This window comes from Diaphorina citri, unplaced genomic scaffold, assembly GCF_000475195.1.
Source record: "Diaphorina citri unplaced genomic scaffold, Diaci psyllid genome assembly version 1.1 scaffold1573, whole genome shotgun sequence".
Lineage (NCBI taxonomy): Eukaryota > Metazoa > Arthropoda > Insecta > Hemiptera > Psyllidae > Diaphorina > Diaphorina citri.
In genome coordinates, this window is record NW_007378999.1 from 24027 (window position 1) to 43212 (window position 19186).

At 40.3% G+C, this 19186-nt stretch overlaps 2 protein-coding genes and 1 long non-coding RNA gene across 3 annotated transcripts; 2 read left to right on the top strand and 1 right to left on the bottom strand.

Annotated features, from left to right (window-relative positions):
* The first annotated feature begins 2042 nt into the window (after positions 1-2042).
* LOC103516453 lies at positions 2043-3924 on the top strand. The gene is made up of 2 exons (XM_017447057.2): positions 2043-2448; positions 3540-3924. Exons 1-2 carry the CDS (start codon positions 2043-2045, stop codon positions 3668-3670), a joined length of 537 nt encoding a protein of 178 aa, XP_017302546.1. The 3' UTR covers positions 3671-3924.
* Positions 3925-4576: 652 nt separating this feature from the next.
* LOC108253317 (BTB/POZ domain-containing adapter for CUL3-mediated RhoA degradation protein 2-like) lies at positions 4577-18930 on the top strand. Its single transcript, XM_017447058.2, has 7 exons — positions 4577-4848; positions 7962-7981; positions 8353-8625; positions 8929-9160; positions 9511-9652; positions 17710-17838; positions 18802-18930. The coding sequence occupies exons 1-7, from the start codon at positions 4829-4831 to the stop codon at positions 18928-18930; spliced, it is 945 nt and encodes a 314-aa protein (XP_017302547.2). The 5' UTR covers positions 4577-4828.
* On the bottom strand, positions 15643-16510 carry LOC113470429. Its single transcript, XR_003393486.1, has 2 exons — positions 16373-16510; positions 15643-15709 (listed from the first exon to the last, which is right to left on the bottom strand). It is a non-coding gene; the product is annotated as an uncharacterized LOC113470429 (long non-coding RNA).
* Positions 18931-19186: the final 256 nt, after the last annotated feature.

Sequence of the window (19186 nt, forward strand, 5' to 3'; positions counted from 1 at the left end):
ATTTTAATAATGGCCGATTGTACCGATTAATAAAATAATCGAACGATTATTTTGTTAATCGATCACAAATAGTCGATAAATAATTAATATCACTTCAAACCTCATCAGCATGTGAACATAGAAAGTAAAGACAAAATCAAAATCCGATCAAATATTTTTGTAATTCCATTGTTGGGCCCGTGTATGGTCCGGGTAAAGTTGTCACATCCACCAAACCAGCAGGTTAGTTATACATATGTAGTTAGTGATGGACTTTTTTTTCGGTTTGTAAGTCAAAGAGCAAGTCAAACGCAAAGATGCGCTGAAGGTGCCAGAGAAATCAAGAAAGATGGAGTGGGTATGAATTATCATGATATTACGAATCTTGAATTTCACATCAACGTGTCGGTGTTGTAGTGGTCAAGCCACTCGCCTAGTAATCAGGAGGGCGTGAGTACAATCTCGGCAGAAGTATGGAATTTTTGTCCTCAACATTGTTTGAGAACTTGGCAACCAATACCTCATAAGTACTCTTCGTCTGGGGTAAAGGTCGTAAAGGGACTCTTTAGCCCCCATTCGAGCAGTATAAGCACTTCGCAGTAGGTACTAGTATTACACCTACCATGTAGGTATTGTGGATACAAATTGATTTTTACTTCATTCTATTACTAAAGCAATGAGGTAATTGTAGCAAATGCCGTCATTTACCAAATACCAAGACGAAATGGGATCGTGACTTTGATAGTCAGAGGGTGTAACAATCAAAGTCAAAATGTAGGTCAAACGTAAAGATGCGCTGAAGGTGCCAGAGAAATCAAGAAAGATAATGAATGGTAATGGAGGGAGCTGGTATGAATCTTGAATTTCACATCAACGTATCCGTGTTGTAGTAGTGGTCAAGCCGCTCGCCTAGTAATCAGGAGGGCGTCCGTAATAAACAGTGATAAAAATGACAAGAATGATTATCCTCAGCAATAAACATAACAATCAAATAAATGCTACAAAGATAGAAATAACAATATTGTAACAGGGATAATAATCAAAGAAATGCTACAAAATAACAATTGTCACAACAATAATTAACAATATTGTAACAGGGATAATAATCAAAGAAATGCTACAAAATAACAATTGTCACAACAATAATTTATTCAAAGAAATTCTACAAAGAAGTCGAAAAAATAAACAAAGAATGGATGTAATTTGGAACCAGCGCAGTTGAGCAATAAACATAACAATCAAAGAAATGCTAAAAAGATAGAAATAACAATATTGTAAGAGGGATAATAATCAAAGAAATGCTACAAAATAACAAGTGTCACAACAATAATTTATTCAAAGAAATTCTACAAAGAAGTCGAAAAAATAAACAAAGAATGGATGTAATTTGGAACCAGCGCAGTTTCCCTGAATATTGCCTCGATTAGGTAGGATAATTAGGCTTTGGGCTGGTGAGTGGTAGGTATTTTGGTCTACCACTTACCAGCCCAAAAGCCTAGATTAAAGAAACGAAGTAAGTTCCGTTCAACAAATCAACACATAATAGAAATTTTCCTGATCAGATTTTCGGGGGCCCGTCCGTAATTTTGTCCTCAACATTGTTTGAGAACTTGACCACAATAATAGGTACCCTACTACTGGGGTAAAGGGAATCTTTAGCTCACATCCGAACAGTATAATAAGCACTTCGCAATTGTACTAGCATATTACTACCTATGTAGGTATTATGGATACAAATTGATTTTTGCTTTCTATTACAAAAGTATGTAATGAGAATGACTAATGAAATTCCACAAATGCAATAGAAAGTCGTGTTATTTTCACATCAGATTTTTTTCCTTCCTAATCTTGATAATGCTTTCAGGCAACGGAACCGTCACCATTCATTCTGCATCCTCCACTTCTTCACCCCCAGTCCAGTCCTTCCCTCGCCCCCGGCCCCAAACCAGCCCTCTCAACGCAGGTGGCGACAGTAATGACTAATAAAATTCCACAAATGTAAATAATGTAATAGAAAGTCGTGTTATGTTCACATCAGATTTTTTTTCTTCCTAATCTTGATAATGCTTTCAGGCAACGGAACCGTCACCATTCACTCTGCATCTTCCACTTCTTCACCCCCAGTCCAGTCCTTCCCTCGCCCCCGACCCCAAACCAGCCATCTCAACGTAGCCCACTTCCTCAGCCAACTATTCGGTACGACCACTAACCCTCTAGGACCTCTAGGAACCTCAACGAATCCTCTAAGACCTTCAACGAGTCTAGGACCTTTCGGCCTCGATTTGAGCAGCCTCCCTTCCAACGCCGACGTTAACATTCAAGTCATCCAGCCCTTTTACGCCCCGAGGCCGGGGTACTTCGGGGCACGGCCGGTGGCCATTCGGCCCTTTGTCACGGGCGTGCGGCCGTACACCTTCCCGGCCGTGTACGGCTCCTATCCTCGACAGGGGTTGGAAGAGAACGGCTCTGGTAATAATCAAGATGGCGAATCTGACAGTATGATCATTTGAGGCTTTTCGGGTTGTGTAAGTGGAAAACTGCGGTGCTTTTTGCCACCGAATTGAGATTAACCTCTATTTTCTTCCACAGCAAGTTTAGAAAGAATACATTAAGCGTGTCGGGAGGCGCGAACTTCGCGTAGGGAGTTCGAAGTGACCGACACCCCTTATCATTAATAAATGTTGAGGCGGTCGCTTCTTGATCCCTTGTGTGACGCGTCCATTTTAGTTTAAAACTATTGCACTGACCCCGCTTGTAAACGAAATACGGTTTGACAGTTCAGTTACCTACCACATCGTTTTGTACAAGCTGAACAAGCATAAGCATTAAGCCTACCCTAGCCTAGCATAACCCAGTAGGTACGTACGTAACCAATGTAGGTGCAACCTCAATGTAACTCGTCAGGAGTTACATGTTACATCGTAACACCATTACATCACTAACACCAGAGGCTGCGAATCTTGAACCTTTCTATGTTAGAATGCTAGTGAAAAATACATGACCACCTACGAATGCTATTGAAAGTAAATAGGTAAGTCCCAGTAGGTAACTAGGTACGTACGTAACCAATGTAGGTGCAACCTCAATGTAACTCGTCAGGAGTTACATCGTAATATCATTACATCACTAACACCAGGGGCTGCGAATCTTGAACCTTTCTATGTTAGAATGCTAGTGAAAAATACATGACCACCTACGAATGCTATTGAAAGTAAATAGGTAAGTAAGTATTGAAAAATAAATGACCACCTAAGACCTAACTGTAGCCTGTTCCACGAAAGTTTAGTATGGAAAAATAATAAAACTTATTAATTTGTGTAAAAGTGAACAGCCTACTAAATAACTAGGTACCTACCTACTCGTAATAACTTACATAAGGCAGGTCAGGTACTTTTGTTTACAAGATGTCTGCCCATTATGCCATACTTTCGTGGAACAGGCTACTGTAATAGAAAATCAAATTGAAGTTTTGGATCTAAATAAAACAAAGTTTCCCTTGAAATACGTCCTACCTAGATTTTGCTCTACTTATCAAGGTCACAGAGTTTCTAAAATTACAGGTACTCAAATGCGTCCTCAAGACTTTGCTGAGCACTTCCTGCAATCGTTCTTCAACCCGGGAAATTCGTTTGCTCCAGGAACGAATCCGTACGGGGGTTATGGAGGAGGCTTTCAATTTTCCTGGAACTAAACCCTTACCTAGGACTTAACTGATCCTGAAATATCCAATTCCAAGAAAAAATATTTTTTATTCATCATCATATTAGGTAGATGACAAATCCATTTGTGTCTTTGGCAATCCATTTCCGTCATTTGTGTCTTTATTATTTACTCGTTCTTATAATATAAGATTAAAAAGTATTATTTTATTTTAGTTCTATCCAAGTACTTACTCTATTTATGTACCGATTGAATAGACCTCTGGGAAAAAAAGTAAAAAAAAAACATGCAAGAAATACCTACCTATACTTCATTTATTCCATTTTCCTATCCTGGAAACCTAAATTTTAGATATTAATATCAACTTCTACATCCGAAACTTACCTAGGTACCTACCCAAGTAACTAATAATTAATAGGTTAGATACCGTCGAATTATATGTAACCTGAATAATAAAACAGTGAAATTTAAAAGAATAAAGTTATTGCCTACTTACCTTTTACTGTTATTTTAGTTTTTGATATCAACTACTTCCAGATACTAACCACGCACAACGTTACTATCTGTTAAGAACTGGAGCACGTGATTTTCAATCCAACTGCTACGCAATGGGACAAATAACGCATCGTGTAAACGCAGCTTTTATCGAAACGCAAGAGAACCTAGCGGATTTTTCAGAGAACTAAAAAAATTGGGAAACTCAAAAAAGTAAACAAACAACAGCTGACTGGGTTTGGTTCTTGAAAATTTTTGGATCTGAAATTCTTGAAATCTTTTCGGAAATTTGTGGAAAATCAAGCGGAAAAATCCACGGAAAATGGAGTTATTAGATAATTTACAGTCATTTGTAGCACCTAAAGTGTTATTTTAGTGTTCGGTTTGGTTGCATTTATCATAAACGCTTACACTCCTGGAAAATTGGATGTCAAAACATTTGTAGCATCTAAAGTGTTATTTTAGTGTTCGGTTTGGTTGCATTTATCATAAACGCTTACACTCCTGGAAAATTGGATGTCAAAACTCTTGGTACGAACCACTTCTGTGCAAGTGTTTCTTTCCTGAATATTGAACACCCTCAGGAGCTCCCCTCAGTTTGAATCGTTCGATTTTCTTCCTGTAACCTCCACAAATAATCACTCTGGACGATTCCAGGAACATTGAAGTCCTCAAAGGCATCATTTCTCTGACAATGGGCGAGAGCACTGCCTTGACACAGTCATAACCACTTCTGTGCAAGTGTTTCTTTCCTGAACATTGAACACCCTCAGGAGCTCCCCTCAGTTTGAATCGTTCGATTTTCTTCCTGTAACCTCCACAAATCACTCTGGACGATTCCAGGAACATCGAAGTCCTCAAAGGCATCATTTCTCTGACAATGGGCGAGAGCACTGCCTTGACACAGTCACAGGTTCAATCCCAGCTCAGGTATGGAGTTTTATCCTTAAGTAAAACATTGTTTGAGAATTTAACCTTAATAATAGCAAATAGTAAGTACTGTTGGAGTAAAGGGACTCTTTAGTTCTTACTGGTAGATAAATTTAATTCTTTTTCTTCTTCTTCTTCTAGCCAGTTCCCATGGCGTAGAGGTCACTGCACCTGCCTTGCAGACATTGCACCACTGTAAATTTCAGTTCTCTGCAATTTGCCACCCAGGTTGGGGTGAGATTAATGTGATCTTATCGAATGAAGGGTAAAACCCCCGTTACCATAAAGGCCTTGTAGCCGTCATACAGTGACGTTAAACCTCTAGAAAGACGAAGAAGAAGAAGGAGAAGAAGAAGGAAGAGAAGAAGAAGGAAGAGAAGATGAAGAAGAAGAAGAAGACGAAGCAGGAGAAGAAGACGAAGAAGAGGAAGAAGAAGAAGAAGAAGAAGAAGAAGAAGAAGAAGAAGAAGAAGAAGAAGAAGAAGAAGGAAATGAGAGCTTTCAAATAAGCTTCCTTGCAGAAAGAAATGAAAAAATACAATGAATGAAATTATTATTTTAACACTAACTTCTTATCTTGAAGTGAAATTGTTTTAAGGATCTTTGAATAGAAAACGTTTCAACTTAGGTGTATTTAAGATGTCATAACACTAACTTCTTATCTTGAAGTGAAATTGTTTTAAGGATCTTTGAATAGAAAACGTTTCAACTTAGGTGTATTTAAGATGTCAGAATATTTTATTCTATTGTGGGTTTTAATGAAGGAAATCCTAATTTTCATCGCATTAAAACGTTTCAACTTAGGTGTATTTAAGATGTCAGAATATTTTATTCTATTGTGGGTTTTAATGAAGGAAATCCTAATTTTCATCGCAGGAAAAGGTGGATTTGCATATCAAAGGACTGGTGGAGAGATCAGAATATGTTTTTTCATCCATTCCGTTGATTAAACGAAGTGAGGTCTGAGTTTTGTTGTTCATTTTGTGTGGAGAGATCAGAATATGTTTTTTCATCCATTCCCTTGATTAAACGAAGTGAGGTCTGAGTTTTGTTCATTTTGTCTTTTGCTTACGCGGAAAAGGAAAATTTTCCACTAAGGAAAATTTGAGTAAAAGAACAACAAATTCCTTTTGAATTCATTGTTGCCATAGAATTCCAAGAATTCTTAAAAAATACAAATATGTAATAATGAACTTGACATCTGGGAATAAAGTAATTACCTACATAACTATGTGGGTAGGTACCTATTGACAGAATCTGAAGACATGTGCCTGAATACCCTAAATTCTTCGAATAACTTAACTGTAAGTACAAAATTTGCACCCTTACAAGATTTTATATTAAACTCATTTCACATATAAAAACCACTGACATAGGTACCTACTTACATTGTGAAAAACAAGGAATGTGTGTGAGTAGGTGCGTCCATTAAATTCCAAGATATCGCAGCAATTTCCTCTTCACACTACATTGTGAAAAACAAGGAATGTGTGTGAGTAGGTGCGTCCATTAAATTCCAAGATATCGCAGCAATTTCCTCTTCACATTAATTTTACGAGCTTACATTAATTTTCCTTCCATTAATTGAAGGAGGACGCCCAAGATCGAGAAAAGTGGAGAACGTCGTGTTGAAACCTGTCCTAGGACAGATCTACATCTATATATATACATTAATTTTAACATTTTTAACATTCAAAGAGTTAAAACTCTTGAAGAAAGGAAACTGTAAAATAGTGAAATGTTCATTTCTCAACAACATTTTTAACATTCAAAGAGTTAAAACTCTTGAAGAAAGGAAACTGTAAAATAGTGAAATGTTCATTTCTCAACGCGAAACGGTCCCAATTCACCCATTCGTGCCAAATCACCCCGAGTCCCAAGTTACCCATTGACTTCAGAAATGTATTTAGTGTAAGTCCCCCCAAGGTGGACTCTGTTAAAAGGGTGCCAAGATGGAGCATCGTAGGTTTTGCTAATTTGACCCGGGGTGGAGGGTAATGAAACCAGTGGTGTAATCGATGGGGAAATACTTGGGTATCAACTACCATCATTCTCTAACATTCCAATTATTTCCCTGATTCCAATTAGGTATCTACCTACTATCTACCAAATTACCTAAATAATATATTATACAATATACATAGTGTGTTTTTTCCGGCTAAGGATTAGGGAAATAATTTTGTATGAACGCCTGGAAACCATTTTGATTATGCAATGTGCTAAGTATTATAGAGCGATCGTGGGTTTAGCGGAATCTTAAACAGATAAGGTTCGTTCTGACCTCCTTCTTTCTTCGATTTTGCAAAGTGGGAGATTAAGACTTCGTTACAGTTCCCTCCTACACACCTCTTAAAAGAAGAAGGAAGAGGAGGGGGAGGAGGAGACGAGGAGGAGAAGAAGAAGAAGAAGAAGCAGAAAAAGATTACGAGCAGTATTCTTCATTTGTCTTCTTACCGGTTTAAAGTACTTTTTTTATGTGCTTACCTTGATAGTTTTGTCTTAAAAATGACTTAACGACAAAAATAACCTCTTTGTATATTGTAGGTAGCTATACTAGGTACCTACATATACTCTAAGTGTGGGGGTGTATTTTATTTTAATAGGGGTAAGAATCATCTAGCAAAGGAGTAGGTACCTAATACCTACTTGCTGCAAAATGTCCGAGCAGAAATTACCTTTTCTTGTCTCGCGTCATGATATTTCCACTAGACGAGACAAAATCCATTTTCCGTTTCGTCCTGCATTTTTTTTTTCCAAGAGGTTTGATATAGGGAAGTGTAACTGCCAAGGTCTTATCGTCCCGCAATCGAAGAGAGAAGGAAGACATGATAGGAAAAATCCAGCCGTTCCGAGAACGAACATTATCCGTTCAGGATAAAATCCCCGGGCTGGAATTGGACACAGTCATGGTCTTTAGGTGAGTACGGTAACTACCCGAGTCTACAATCTCAATTTTTTCTTTTTCTTAAAGAGGTTCGATAGGAACTGTAACACCAGAGGTCTTCTCCTCAAAATCAAAGAGACTAGTAGGGCTGGGCATTTGGAGAGCAATCCTCATCTTATTAGAATAAAGTTTGCCCCAGGTGGGATTCAAAACTGTTACCTACTCTCCAAGCTATTTGGGTGTTTGATCTCATATTTAACTGTTAGTTTACCTTTTAGTATACTAACATAGGCTCCAACAGTCTAACCATCTACAGCATTGCTTAACTCTAGTTACCCCACTGTTTTCCCCCCCTCATGAGGTGTAATGGTAAAATAAAATGTCCATCAACTTCATTGTTTCAGGAAATCCGTGTCAGTACGTAAAACTAAATGTAGGAGGCTCCCTTCACTACACAACCATTGGCACTCTCACCAAACATGATACGATGCTCCGAGCAATGTTCAGTGGCCGTATGGAAATTCTAACTGACTCAGAAGGCTGGGTGCTGATTGATAGATGTGGCAAACACTTTGGCATCATACTGAATTTCCTGAGAGATGGACAAGTGTCACTGCCAGAAAATCCAAAAGATGTAGCGGAATTGTTAGCCGAGGCCAAATACTATTGTATCACAGGTAAGATTTCAAGGTCTTATTGTCACAAAAGCAAAAAGAGAAGTACAACAGGATAGGAGAAAGTCAGCCATTCTGAAAAGGAACCTTATCTGCTCAGGATAAAATCTGCCCCAGGTGGGAATCAAACCCATGACTTAATGCTTTCAAGGCAAATGTGCTACCCTCCAAGCTAACTAGGTTGGCTCACAGGAAAGAAAAGTATCTCAATCACTTTTCTGACTTAATGCTTAGTGATATCCTAAAATCCAATGGGATAAGGAAAGTTACATGAAGTTTACAGCAGTTTCTTGCGTTTTGTTCCAGAATTAACAGACCTGTGTGAGCAGACAATAAAGAGGAAGCAGAGGGAAACCGAGCCCATCTGTCGAGTTCCTCTCATAACTTCACTCAAAGAAGAACAACTCCTGTTGAATGCTACTGCTAAGCCAGTCGTCAAGTTGCTCATCAATAGGCACAATAATAAATACTCGTACACGAGTACATCCGATGATAATCTGTTGAAGAACATAGAGCTGTTTGATAAGCTAGCATTGAGGTATGTTACTCTGTAGTCAATATGTTTGGTAATCAGGAGGGTGTGGGTTCAATCCCAGCTCAGGTATGGTGTTTTATCCTTAAGTAAAACATTGTTTGAGAATTTGACCTTAATAATAGCAAATAGTAAGTACTGTTGGAGTAAAGGGACTCTTTAGTTCTTACTGGTAGAAAAATTCAATTCTTTTTCTTCTTCTTCTTCTTCAAGCCAGTTCCCATGGCGTAGAGGTCACTGCACCTGCCTTGCAGACATTGCACCACTGTAAATTTCAGTTCTCTGCAATTTTTGGGCCTTGAGCTCTATTTCTCAGGAACTTCTCATGATGTGTTACCCTTTGGTGTGTCCTACAGGTTTTCTGGAAGATTACTCTTCATCAAAGATGTGATAGGGTCAAGTGAGATCTGCTGTTGGAGCTTCTTCGGGCATGGGAAGAAAATAGCCGAGGTTTGCTGTACGTCCATTGTGTATGCCACTGACAAGAAGCACACCAAGGTATTAAAATATTAAATTTAGCCCAGGGGCCACAAAGTGAGTTTAAACTCCGTTAAAGTTTTAATCTCCGTTTAAGCAATCTGTTTGGCTGAAATTTTTAAAAATCAATCAGTCAATCTTCTTTTTCAATCACGGGGTCTCGAGGCCGGGGTACTTCGGGGCACGGCCGGTGGTCATTCGGCCCTTTGTCACGGGCATGCGGCCGTACACCTTCCCGGCCGTGTACGGCTCCTATCCTCGACAGGGGTTGGAAGAGAACGGCTCTGGTAATAATCAAGATGGCGAATCTGACAGTGTGATCATTTGAGTCTTTTCGGGTTGTGTAAGTGGAAAACTGCGGTGCTTTTTGCCACCGAATTAAGATTAACCTCTATTTTCTTCCACAGCAAGTTTAGAAAGAATACATTAAGCGTGTCGGGAGGCGCGAACTTCGAAATGACCGACACCCCTTAATAATTGATAAATGTTGAGGCGGCCTCTTCTTGATCCCTCGTGTGACGCGTCCATTTTAGGTTAAAAGTTCAAAACTATTGTACTGACCCCGCTTGTAAACGAAATACGGTTTGACAGTTCAGTTACCTACCTCGTCGTTTTGTACAAGCTGAACAAGCATAAGCATTAAGCCTATAAGCATAAGAACAAGCATAGCATACCCTAACCTTTTGCGGACAGATTCATGTGTCACATGAAATCATGGTTCCGCCATTATGGTAGGAGAAATATAACTTAAATCTGGCGATAACCAGGAACTCATGCAGGCCACGTCCACACGCGGTGCCGTGGCGGGCATGTCCTCGTACACATCCGACGAAGAGGAAGAGCGATCTGGACTCGCCCGTCTTCGGTCGAACAAACAGAACAATCAATGATGTTTGATGACTCGATTCTCCATGAAGAGAAACAAGTCGAGTGATAGAAGATGAAATTAAACTCGTGTGAAGATAGCACGTTGAACGTACCAGTTTCCCATGGATCACTGGAGCAACATTGTGCGTGGTTAGTATTCGGATGGGTGACCATCTGGGAATGAAGAGAAACAAGTCGAGTGATAGAAGATGAAATTAAACTCGTTGCCAGTGGCGATAGCGCGTTCAATGCACCGGTTTCCCATGGATCACTGAAGTTAAAGCAACATTGCGCGTGGGTGACCATTTGGGCAATCGTGTCCTAATCGTGTCCTGGTAACCGTTTCCGATCATATTACCTACAGGTAGCCATATTACCACCTTTTCCTCTAATAATAAGGTTAGGTGGTAGAGAACGCAAAGGTTTATCCTATTTGAGGAAGTCTATAAAAAGATGGGTGACCATCTCGGATTTTGCGAGCTGCTGGCTTTTCCGGCCCCACTCAGGCTGGGTGAGGTTCATGTGAGTAGGCAGATAGCTTGTTGCCGAATGGAGGGTAAAACCGCCGCCACTAGAGACCTTGGGTGACGTTAAACCTCTATAAAAAGAAAAATTTAATTGAGTTAAGCCAGCCACTGTCAGATGGACCTGACAGGTACGGCTGAAAAGGTTTGCCTGCCAGGTCTACCTGATAGTGAGTGGCTGATCCTTAGTATGAATGCTTGAAGTCGTTCCTCGATCATTATGCTTAATAATTTAATTTTTTTTACTCGACTTGGATTCGATTTACTAACTTCCAGATCCGAAGTCGAGTTAATATTTTATTATTTTTCTTACTGAAAAAGAGATGAGTTCACCAATATTTTTTCAGTTCTTTGAACGCCTAACAGCCTGTTAAGTTCCATTTAGTTTGTATAGGCTTAACAGGGCTGTTAGTTAAGCTAACAGACTGTTAGGGGCTCAAAAGAAGGTTGGTGAAACCCACCCTAAGAATATTATTGATGAGATAGGTAATAAATATTTTTCTTACTGAAAAAGAGAGGAGTTCACCAATATTTTTTCAGTTCTTTGAACGCCTAACAGCCTGTTAAGTTCCATTTAGTTTGTATAGGCTTAACAGGGCTGTTAGTTAAGCTAACAGACTGTTAGGGGCTCAAAAGAAGGTTGGTGAAACCCACCCTAAGAATATTATTGATGAGATAGGTAATAAATACTTACCTTATTTACTTTGTCAGCTTAGGTTAGGACTCAGGATTTTAATTCTTTTGTTGTTCTGCTCTGCTTTTAACGTATGCATCGAAACTCCGTTCCGACTCGGCACATTTCTGCTGGAACACTTCTCTATTCTTATACTGCTCCAGTACTCGCTGTACAATCACACTCTCATTTATCAGCTCTTCTCTAGTTAGATAGGTAATAAATACATACCTTATTTCCTTTGTCAGCTTAGGTTAGGATTTTAATTCTTTTGTTGTTCTGCTCTGCTTTTAACGTATGCATCGAAACTCCGCTCCAACTCAGCACATTTCTGCTGGAACACTTCTCTATTCTTATACTGCTCCAGTACTCGCTGTACAATCACACTCTCATTTATCAGCTCTTCTCTAGGGTACTTTGGTTTACAAGATGTCTGCCCTCTAGTCCTTATACTAGTGGTTTCCATTATGCTTATGTCATACTTTCGTGGAACAGGCTACTGTAATAGAAAATCAAATTGAAGTTTTGGATCTAAATAAAACAAAGTTTCCCTTGAAATACGTCCTAACTAGATTTTGCACGTCCTATCAAGGTAACAGAGTTTCTAAAATTACAGGTACTCAAATGCGTCCTCAAGACTTTGCTGAGCACTTCCTGCAATCGTTCTTCAACCCGGGAAATTCGTTTGCTCCAGGAACGAATCCGTACGGGGGTTATGGAGGAGGCTTTCAATTTTCCTGGAACTAAACCCTTACCTAGGACTTAACTGATCCTGAAATATCCAATTCCAAGAAAAAATATTATTTAATTCATCATCATATTGCTCAATCAGAAGATTGGTTGGTAGCTCTCCATAATGCTCTGCAAGTTTCCCTCTTCATTTCCGCGTATGACTTGCATCCAGAGTATTTCACCACTCGACTGACGTAGCTTAACCGGGGCCTTCCTCTTCCTTGATCTCCTTGCCTGCTGCCTTCTATGATTGATACCATTATTATGTTAAGGCGGTCTCTTCCTGATCCCTAATGTGCCGCGTCCATTTTAGTTTAGGACTATTGCACTGCAAGATACCATAAAATCATTACGTCGATATTAGATGACCAATCCATTTGTGTCTTCGGCAATCCGTTTGTGTCTTTATTATTTATTAGAAAGTATTATTTTATTTTAGTTCTATCCAAGTACCTACTCCATTTATGTAGGTACCGATTGAATAGACCTCTAGGAAAAAAAGTAAAATATCATAGGTACAAGAAATACCTACCCTACTTCATTTATTCCATTTTTATTGTGGGGTACCTACTACCTATCCTGGAAAACCTGTGTTTACCTAAATTTTAGATAATTATCAACTTCTACATCCGAAACTTACCTAGGTAGGTACCCATGTAACTAATAATTAATAGGTTAGAATTATATGTAACCTGAATAATAAAACAGTGAAATTTAAAAGAATAAATTTATTGCCTACCTTTTACTGTTATTTTAGTTTTTGATATCAACCACCTCCAGATACTAACCACGCACAACGTTACTTATCTGTTAATAACATAATAAATAATAACTGGAGCACGTGATTTTCAATCCAACTGCTATGCAATGGGACAAATAACGCATCGTGTAAACGCAGCTTTTATCAAAACGCAAGAGAACCTAGCGGATTTTTCGGAGAACTGCTCAGAGAGGTTTGGAATTTGCGGTATGACTGGGTGATGTTGTTGTCACCTGCGAAATATCCCCGAAATAAAATGATCATCTTTAAGAACTTTAAATTCCTCACAAGGCACTTGGTCAATAAGATATGTGAAGCCCCTTTTTATCAATATAGTATTCTATTATAGCTAAAAACAAGACAAATGTGGGCTTAAAACAGTTGTCTCAAAAATATTTTGGGTTTTGGGCTCTTGGTAACCTTTCTTAAACTACTGTATGTGAAGCCCCTTTTTATCAATATAGTATTCTATTATGGCTAAAAACAAGACAAATGTGGGCTTAAAACAGTTGTCTCAAAAATATTTTGGGTTTTGGGCTCTTGGTAACCTTTCTTAAACTACTGTGATAAAAAGGTATTCTTCACTTCTACATTTTCGCATAAACAAGGTCTCTTCTGTTCCATATCTTACCGTAATGATAGTACACACTGATCTCTCCATGTTGCAAGTTGAATATCACCTTGCTAACATCTTCATCATGAGGTCTCCCCGGTGTTCTATCATATCGGACATAGAAGCTCCGAATCTCTTCTCGACTTAACTGCGGCACTTCCTCTCCCTTCTCGTACGTGACGGATTTGCCGCCCTCAGGAGCGTCCGGTTTTGCCGCGTCACCCGCGTCCAATTTGGGCGAAACTGCGGCGCTTTTCGGCGGAACGGAATCGGTTTTCGGTGAAACTGCCGCGGTCTTCGGCGAACTCTGAGCGGTTTTCGGTGATATTTGTGCCGATTTGGGTGAAATCTGTGCACTTTTCGGTGAAATCTGTGCACTTTTCGGTGAAATCTGTGCACTTTTCGGTGAAACCTGAGCGCTTTTCGGCGAAATCGGGAATTTTTTGGGAGAGAGCGGAGATTTCGAAGTTTCACCCTTAGGGGAATCCTTTGGAGGGGCCAATCTCGGCGAATCAACGCTCTTCGGTGTCAGCGGTTTGGGCGAATCGACCGCTTGCAGACGTTGTGCTACCGGTTTCGAGTCAAACGCTTTTTCCGCACCTACAAACGGTTTCTCAGCGTCTACAAATGGTTTGTCCGAATCCATCGCAATGGACGGGGCGCGTTTTTTTCTTGGCGAACTGTATTCGACGAAGATTTCGGTCAGTTTGTCGTGCCGATGGACGAAGTTTAGGCGGAAGTGGTTGTTATCCAGATGAGCGGCGGTCTTCACACTCTGAGCGGTTTTTGGTGATATTTGTGCCGATTTGGGTGAAATCTGTGCACTTTTCGGTGAAACCTGAGCGCTTTTCGGCGAAATCGGGGCAGTTTTGGGAGAGAGCGGTGATTTCGAAGTTTCACCCTTAGGGGAATCCTTTGGAGGGGCCAATCTCGGCGAATCAACGCTCTTCGGTGTCAGCGGTTTGGGCGAATGGAAGGCTGGGTGCTGATTGATAGATGTGGCAAACACTTTGGCATCATACTGAATTTCCTGAGAGACGGACAAGTGTCACTGCCGGAAAATCCAAAAGATGTAGCAGAATTGTTAGCCGAGGCCAAATACTATTGTATCACAGGTAAGATTTCAAGGTCTTATTGTCACAAAAGCAAAAAAAGAAGTACAACAGGATAGGAGAAAGTCAGCCAATCTGAAAAGCTCCGCACCTACAAACGCTTTCTCCGCACCTACAAACGGTTTCTCCGCACCTACAAACGCTTTATCTGCACCTACAAACGGTTTCTCAGCGTCTACAAACGGTTTGTCCGAATCCATCGCAATGGACGGGGCGCGTTTTTTTCGTGGCGAACTGTACTCGACGAAGATTTCAGTCAGTTTGTCGTGCCGATGGACGAAGTTTAGGCGGAAGTGGTTGTTATCCAGATGAGCGGCTTGGAAACGGTCGAGACGGGAACTCATTCTGAAAAGGAACCTTATCTGTTCAGGATAAAATCTGCCCCAGGTGGGAATCAAACTCATGACTTAATGCTTTCAAGGCAAATGTGCTACCCTCCAAGCTAACTAGGTTGGCTCACAGGAAAGAAATGTATCTCAATCACTTTTCTGACTTAACGCTTAGATGGGATAAGGAAAGTTACATGAAGTTTACAGCAGTTTCTTGCTTTTTGTTCCAGAATTAACAGACCTGTGTGAGCAGACAATAAAGAGGAAGCAGAGGGAAACCTTCGACGAAGATTTCGGTCAGTTTGTCGTGCCGATGGACGAAGTTTAGGCGGAAGTGGTTGTTATCCAGATGAGCGGCTAGGAAACGGTCGAGACGGGAACTCAGGTGGAACTCCAGAACGCGACCCGAGCGAAGTTCCGAGGCTTCGCCTAGCAGATGACGGTGGTACTTTAGGCCGTCTGGTCTGCCTGGAACATCAGAAAACAAAAGTATAAGAAGCTAGTAGCGATAGCAAACCAGTTCCCGATATGTATATCACTTTGGTATCTGGATGGTTCTTTACCTGGGCCATCTCGTGCTGTTGACTTTTCTCAGACCCACACAGACAAAGTTAAGGTGTGTCCCCACAACCCTTTTCTTGGCACTGTATCCATTTGGATACATTCAAATTGTGACGCTTTTTACACTTTAATGGCGTCTGTAGACGAACCACGTCAGTATTTTTGGATGTAACAAAAAAGGAACCTCCAGTGTTAATCGCGATCGACGTCAACTGAACCGTTCACATTGCCTCGACAACATAGATTCACCTCGTCGGTCGACTATGTTTGGACACACCTTTAGAGAGTATGAAGAGGCGTCTAGCTTGTCGCTAAATAGAGGGTAAAACCACCGTCACTGAACGCTTAAAAGTTATTCAGTGACATACCTTGGTGGAAATACTCCTGAACTATCTCATTATCATAGTTGGTGTCACACTGGTACAGCCTATCTGCTCTATGTTTAAATTTCTCATGTTTCCTGCTGGGGATTTGGCATTTCAAGTCTACATATTGGATCAAGGTATATTCTATTCTACATTTTGGAGCTTTCTGACCAAATTTGATTCTCAAAACGACATAAAATCTCACCTTGATGGAAATATTCCTGAACTATCTCATTATCATAGTTGGTGTCACACTGGTACAGTCTGTCAGCTCTGTGTTTGAACTTCTCATACTTCCTGCTGGGGATTTGGCATTCCAAGTCTACATATTGGATTACTCTCTCCACTACTCCTGAACCATCTCATTATCATAGTTGGTGTCACACTGGTACAGTCTGTCAGCTCTGTGTTTGAACTTCTCATACTTTCTGCTGGGGATTTGGCATTCCAAGTCTACATATTGGATCAAGATTCTGCAATTTTTGGGCCTTGAGCTCTATTTCTCAGGAACTTCTCATGATGTGTTACCCCTTGGTGTGTCCTACAGGTTTTCTGGGAGATTACTCTTCATCAAAGATGTGATAGGGTCAAGTGAGATCTGTTGTTGGAGCTTCTTCGGGCATGGGAAGAAAATAGCCGAGGTTTTGGGTTCAATCCCAGCTCAGGTATGGTGTTTTATCCTTAAGTAAAACATTGTTTGAGAATTTGACCTTAATAATAGCAAATAGTAAGTACTGTTGGAGTAAAGGGACTCTTTAGTTCTTACTGGTAGATAAATTCAATTCTTTTTCTTCTCCTTCTTCTAGCCAGTTCCCATGGCGTAGAGGTCACTGCACCTGCCTTGCAGACATTGCACCACTGTAAATTTCAGTTCTCTGCAATTTTCTTCTTCTTCTTCTTCTTCTTCTTCTAGCCAGTTCCCATGGCGTAGAGGTCACTGCACCTGCCTTGCAGACATTAAATTTCAGTTCTCTGCAATTTTTGGGCCTTGAGCTCTATTTCTCAGGAACTTCTCATGATGTGTTACCCTTTGGTGTGTCCTACAGGTTTTCTGGAAGATTACTCTTCATCAAAGATGTGATAGGGTCAAGTGAGATCTGCTGTTGGAGCTTCTTCGGGCATGGGAAGAAAATAGCCGAGGTTTGCTGTACGTCCATTGTGTATGCCACTGACAAGAAGCACACCAAGGTATTAAAATATTAAATTTAGCCCAGGGGCCACAAAGTGAGTTTAAACTCCGTTAAAGTTTTAATCTCCGTTTAAGCAATCTGTTTGGCTGAAATTTTTAAAAATCAATCAGTCAATCTTCTTTTTCAATCACGGGGTCGGCGTTTTTCGTCACCCTCTCAATCAGCCCTAACTAGGGTGATTACATTGGACTGGGATTTGGTTTTGGCTACAAATTTTACGAGTGGATGCCTTTTGCACTCAACCTTTGCTATTTCTTCAGGAAAGGAAATTCAGGCTGGTATGCTCACTGTTGAGGTCCCACAGCCAGACTCTTCTCTTATTCTAACCCATCCTATTTTTCTTTCCCCTCAGGTTGAATTTCCCGAAGCCCGCATCTACGAGGAGACGCTCAACATCATTCTGTACGAGGCGCGCAATCCTCCCGACCAGGAACTCTATCATGATATTACGAATCTTGAATTTCACATCAAACATCAACGTGTCGGTGTTGTAGTGGTCAAGCCACTCGCCTAGTAATCAGGAGGGCGTGAGTACAATCTCGGCAGACGTATGGAATTTTTGTCCTCAATATTGTTTGAGAACTTGGCAACCAATACCTAATAAGTACTCTTCGTCTGGGGTAAAGGTCGTAAAGGGACTCTTTAGCCCCCATTCGAGGCCACTCGCCTAGTAATCAGGAGGGCGTGAGTACAATCTCGGCAGACGTATGGAATTTTTGTCCTCAACATTGTTTGAGAACTTGGCAACCAATACCTAATAAGTACTCTTCGTCTGGGGTAAAGGTCGTAAAGGGACTCTTTAGCCCCCATTCGAGCAGTATAAGCACTTCGCATTACTAGTAGGTATTACCATGTAGGTATTATGGATACAAATTGATTTTTACTTCATTCTATTACTAAAGCAATGACTAATAAAATTCCACAAATGTAAATAATGTAATAGAAAGTCGTGTTATGTTCACATCAGATTTTTTTCCTTCCTAGTCTTGATAATGCTTTCAGGCAACGGAACCGTCACCATTCACGTGGATTTCACCAATGACTTAATGAGAGATTTCACCAAGGGGAGAATTGTTAATGATCCAAACAGGAGTTTTTAAAAACTCCTACTTTTTGGATCATTAAAAACTCCTTTTTGGACGATTAAAAATTCTTCCATTAGTGAAATCTCTCATTAAGTCATTGGTGAAATCTACCAGAGGGACTATTTTTTACTCAAACAATAAAATTTGAACATCAAAATGCCTCTCAATCAGCCCTAACTAGGGTGATTACTTTGGACTGGGATTTGGTTTTGGCTACAAATTTTACGAGTAGATGCCCTCCGCACTCAACCCTTGCTATTTCTTCAGGCAAGGAAATTCAGGCTGGTATACTCACTGTTGAGGTCCCGCAGCCAGACTCTTCCCTTATTCTAACCTATCCTATTTTTCTTTCCTCTCAGGTTGAATTTCCCGAAGCCCGCATCTACGAGGAGACGCTCAACATCATTCTGTACGAGGCGCGCAATCCTCCCGACCAGGAACTTGGTCACGTTGATGCTGGTGCAAACCTGGATGAAAAAATAAAATGAAAATTCAATTTTTGACCTTTTAAATACACTTTTTTTGCCGTTATGCCTTCTGATTTGGATTTTTTTTTTCAGAGGTTTGACAGAGGGAACTGTAACTGCTTATCGTCCCGAAATCGAAGAGGAAAGGAAAATCTTATATTCATCCCACGTTATTTGAAATAACTATGTTGTGATTTTGCAGGAAGAGAATTTTGGGTTTAAACTTTAAGTACCAAATAGGGTCGATTTATTCTTTGTAAGTCATGTTGTTAATTGG